This window comes from Astatotilapia calliptera, chromosome 10, assembly GCF_964374335.1.
Source record: "Astatotilapia calliptera chromosome 10, fAstCal68.1, whole genome shotgun sequence".
NCBI classification, from domain to species: domain Eukaryota; kingdom Metazoa; phylum Chordata; class Actinopteri; order Cichliformes; family Cichlidae; genus Astatotilapia; species Astatotilapia calliptera.
Genome location: NC_137431.1, coordinates 13,386,992 through 13,391,602, shown reverse-complemented (window position 1 = coordinate 13,391,602; position 4,611 = coordinate 13,386,992). Strand labels below are relative to the sequence as shown.

The 4,611-nt window shown below is 41.7% G+C and overlaps 1 protein-coding gene across 1 annotated transcript; it reads left to right on the top strand.

Annotated features, from left to right (window-relative positions):
* Positions 1-3,643, top strand: gltpd2b (glycolipid transfer protein domain containing 2b). The gene is made up of 4 exons (XM_026181953.2): positions 1-456; positions 1,933-1,991; positions 2,147-2,319; positions 2,435-3,643. Exons 1-4 carry the CDS (start codon positions 387-389, stop codon positions 3,048-3,050), a joined length of 918 nt encoding a protein of 305 aa, XP_026037738.1. The 5' UTR covers positions 1-386; the 3' UTR covers positions 3,051-3,643.
* The last annotated feature ends 968 nt before the right edge of the window (positions 3,644-4,611 follow it).

Sequence of the window (4,611 nt, the reverse complement as noted above, 5' to 3'; positions counted from 1 at the left end):
GAGACAGGCAGCTCTGAAATCACAAAGGCAGCACGGGAAGCCACACAGATTTTAAACAAAGTCGCAGAAAAAGCTGGATAGAAACCGCAACCTCGGGCTTGAGGAGGTGACGAGGGAAAAGGGCAGTTTCAAAATAGAGCAAGAATAGAGTTAAAGATTAATAGGGGCCATAGTGGTGGACAGGAGGTTTTGTTTGAGGTTTTGGGGAGGAGTATGAAGGATTGGAGAGGAGGGTGGGGGGGTCAGAGGCAGTGGTCTGGGAGAAAGTAATTTCAGTGACAGCCAGTGCCAGGGGACCAGAACTCATGTGAAACAGAGGAATTAAAAGATAAAGGAAAGAAAAAGGGACAAGAGGCAGACTGGACGGCCCCACACTGGACTTCAGTATGGGTGTAAAGAGCAAGGCTGCTGCAGCTATCCTTATCCTGCTGCTGTTCCTTGGCTCGCTGTGGCTACGTGAGTTTCTCTCTGTGTGGGTGCGAGCGTGTGTCTTTGATTCTCATGCTGTACTACTTAGTCTAAACAATCAGTGTGTTGTTTGTTCCGGATCAACAATGTCACATGATACCAAGCAGCCTTGATGTACAAAATACATTTAATATTACACATTTATTTATGGTAATGAAATAGTTACCCTTATTTTTCAAATAAGCTACTTCACAAATAATCTTTTACTGGTAAAGATTCTTGAAGGGTTATGTAAGTAACCCTCCAAGAATAATCTGTAAGCCTTAAAAATGTCACTGCGTTTTGCCTCATTAAAAAGAAGTAAAAGTGATTCATTGTCAAAGGAAATCAGTAAGTGGCTCCACTGTGACCTTTTAAAGGGCTAAGGAGCCACTTACTGATCTTTCTAAAAAATGTTCAAACTCAGTCCATGTGATCTGTCTTTGTCTAGTTTGTATTTATAATTCAGAATATTGGCCCCGGTTTTTAGTTGAAAGCATGAAATGTCACTTCTGCGTTTTTATAGTCAGGATGGAGACCATTTACAATAATTCATAGTCGAGTTATTTCTGCTGTTGCAGGTAAATCTGTGCTGTGTTTAATCTGAACTCATTTGCTTGTTTGCTAGTTTTCAGTATTTTGACCAGAAGCTCGATAACCTGAATGTTTATGGGTCAGTTTGGAGGATGAACCTGTGAATGTTTCTGCTGCTGATTCTGTGATTTGCAGTAACCTCACAGCTCCCTTAAAAAACACCAAACACTCCGCAGCACTCTGCATGCTCAACGCAGCTGTTGCCACTGTCACTGGCAACAATGTGTCTGTAAGGGTCTTGTTGTAAATAAACTGAACAGTGCCAAACTTTCATTAGCAACTTGCACATCAGTTAAGATGATAGGCAGGTAGATAAGTTGGTCTTTACATACAGAGATATACAATATGACGTAATACAGGATACAAGGACACCTTACAATCATTTCCATGAGATAACAAAACTGTTAGATAACGGTGCTTCATGAATGTTACATTTCAGCCAGCTATAATCAAAATATCAATAACAATAGAAAATATTTTAAACAGTGACAGCGTGAGAAGGATTGTTTAATGAACCTACATAATACCACTACCTGCACCAGCAGCTCCTCTTACAGCTGCGAAGTGGGTTTCAGCTCATTGGTTTATCCTTTTAGTTCACTCTCACAACTTTGCTTCTTCTTCTTTCTTTTTTTTTTAAGAGAAAGCACTGAAAGCTCGACCATATTGTAGTAGCTCACCATGAAACTGCAGACAAACACTAGCTGAAAATAGCATGAGCCATTAAGAGACAGTTATTTAGTTCACGGGTTTGTCGACACGCAAAGATAAACCAAGCTAAAGCTGTGTGACTATCTGAAAGATTAAATGATAACAATATCAATATTGCTCTGTGAACCAAAACTAACTGTAACCCTTGGTCTTTTTTCTCTTTTCAATGGTCCACTTCAGAGGGGGGGTTGGATTACCACTGGGATTCTTGTGTAAAAGGTTATAATCAGTTAAATAAGGTAAGAGTACCTCCTGAATCTGATATTAGATTGCTTGCAGACTATGAAGTGGATTTCTTTGTTTTTTTTTAAAATAAATGTCGTGCTTTCTTTCTTCCTTTGTCCCCTGCCGATTGCACCCACATTCATGCACTGCCCATCCCCCCCACCATTAGCTTCACCAGCTGTCCAACAGCAGTGTGGGCGATGGAGCTGAGAGCCAGCTTGAGCTGTGCCCCGGTCAGACCTTCCAGGTGTCACTTCTGCTCTCCCACCTGCTGGATGCCCCAACTCACAACTCTGATGTGCTGCTGCAGCCATATCTGTCCAGCTGGGACGAGCTTGTCAAGTAGGATTTTCAGATAAAGATTTGTTTACGGCCATCAGGAAGAAAAGTTATTTGTTGTTTGCTGATTATCTGAAATCTGTAAGCTGCTTTATCCTGTTCTGTGTTACTCTTCTAGTTTCATGGACTCTCTGGGGCCAATGGTGGGACTGATATCTAAAGAGATAGAAAGTAAGACTTCTATAATTCGCCAGCTGGCCCTGACGGCAGACGGGAACCCTGAAGCAGAGGTAGGCCCGGATCTACATTCCATAAACTCTGTAAACTCACAGGGTGGTGGGACAAAGAATAAGGCGTCGGTGCACACCAGTGCTTATCACTCTGTGCGCTCTATGATCTTGGTGGAGCTGAATCAAGGCCTGGTGAGTTTCCACCACCAGACAGACTCTGGATGCCGGACTCTACTGCGCCTGCATCGCGCTCTGCTTTGGCTGAAGCTCTTCCTGGAGAAGCTGGCTGAGACACCAGTGGAGGGACGGCTCAGGAGTCCCTCTGACCTGTGTCGTGAGGCTTACAAGAGCACCCTCGCTCAACACCATACATGGTACGTCCGCAAGGCCGCCGAGCTGGCCTTCATTGCCCTGCCAGAGCGGGGTTTCTTTTTCAGGCTGGTGTGCGTGCAGAACCAGGAGGAGATGAGCAAAGTGCTGCACAGGGTGTCTCGGGCCATCGGAGAGGTTTATGACCGGACACAGAAAGCTCTGGAGGAACATGGCATGCTGGACTTGCCATAAAAAATGAGATAATCAGACTGGACACAGGGGCACTGCTGCTGTTTTACCCGTCTTTGGGTTGTGCTTCTGCTCTGTATCCTTGGCGTCATATATTGGATTTAGATACAAATAAGATGCAAGCTTTTCTACGATGCAAGAATTGACTTGTTTTTCACCCAGAACTCCGCTTTTTTTCTTTTCTTCTACGGACCAAAGTGCTGAGTCAACAATCAACATGTGACATTCAGCTTTACTTTGATGTTTCTCATCAGATTTTATGGGGTACTATCTCAAACTTTGTTGCTGATGATTATGGTTTAGACTGTGCATTATTTACAAAAGTATAATTGATTTTTTTAAATAGCGCATGTGTAACTAAAATTGACAATTGGTAATTGCTATATTAAAAAGAACTGCTCTTTTACAGTGTTATTCCTCTGGTAAATTACCTCGTAACTATCGTGTTGGTCTGAAATCTCCACGCGACCAAATGGATTAGAAAGTTACTGCTTCACAGTGATGCTGTGTGTAGAGTATGGCTTTGTTATTTTTACATCTATGTCATTTTTTTGTATCATGTTAATGATTAATTAAAAAAAAAAAAGAGAAGACAATCCATTTGATTATTTCTACTCATCGTGTGATCCAGCAATGGAAAAACATTTAACTGGCAATAAAATGTTCTTTATGTTGTGCACCAACCAACCAGCAGAGGTTCCAGTGCCCTGCTAGAAGTCACATCACAGTGAATATAATCTGGTCTATGTGGCACTCTTACCTATACACACTCTGCACTTTTTGTCTGAATCCAAATGCAAAGGCTTTTCCTGTCCGAATACGTTTGGTATTACTGTTATAATATCAAAGAATATTCCGTATTATATTACAGAGTACACGTGTAACAGAGAGAATAGCATGTGTATGACTCATCTGCACTGCTGGTGTTGATTAGACTGTTTTAAACCCAGCAGTACCTCCAACGCTGGCTCCATTTTTATGAAACGCTTTCTTTCTGAGTGGGCAACGGTGGAGAAAATGGGGTTAAAGTCACGGAGTGCAGAGGAGACAGGAGCTGGGTAAAGGTCAGGAAGCGGAAGTACACTTCACCTTTAATCCTGTCAACCACTTGGTGGCAGACTATTTAAAGCAACTGCCACAGGGGGGGGAAAGTACAACTTATAAAGCATCCACATTTTTCTCCTGTCTACAGTCAAAGTGACCTGTGACATGGATGGCATAATCATTTTGTGAAAATCAAGTTTATTTTGTATATAATCATCATATATTATATATACCATATATTACTGTTTTAAACAGTAATATATGGTTACCTGTGAGGATTATGGAGAATGAGATTATATTAGTTTCATTAGTTACATTCATCCGAAAACTACTTTTAACACTAGCTGGCTTGTTTTATTGTCAACTGTGAAAGTGATGCTATATTTAACTACACATTGGTCACTGCTATTCCACCTAGTTTCTAGAACATGCCTGATCATGAGTAATACATCAATCCCTCCGCCCATGAAACTGGCAAAGAGTAGCAGAAAGATGACTGAGAAGCAGGCACGAAAGGAAG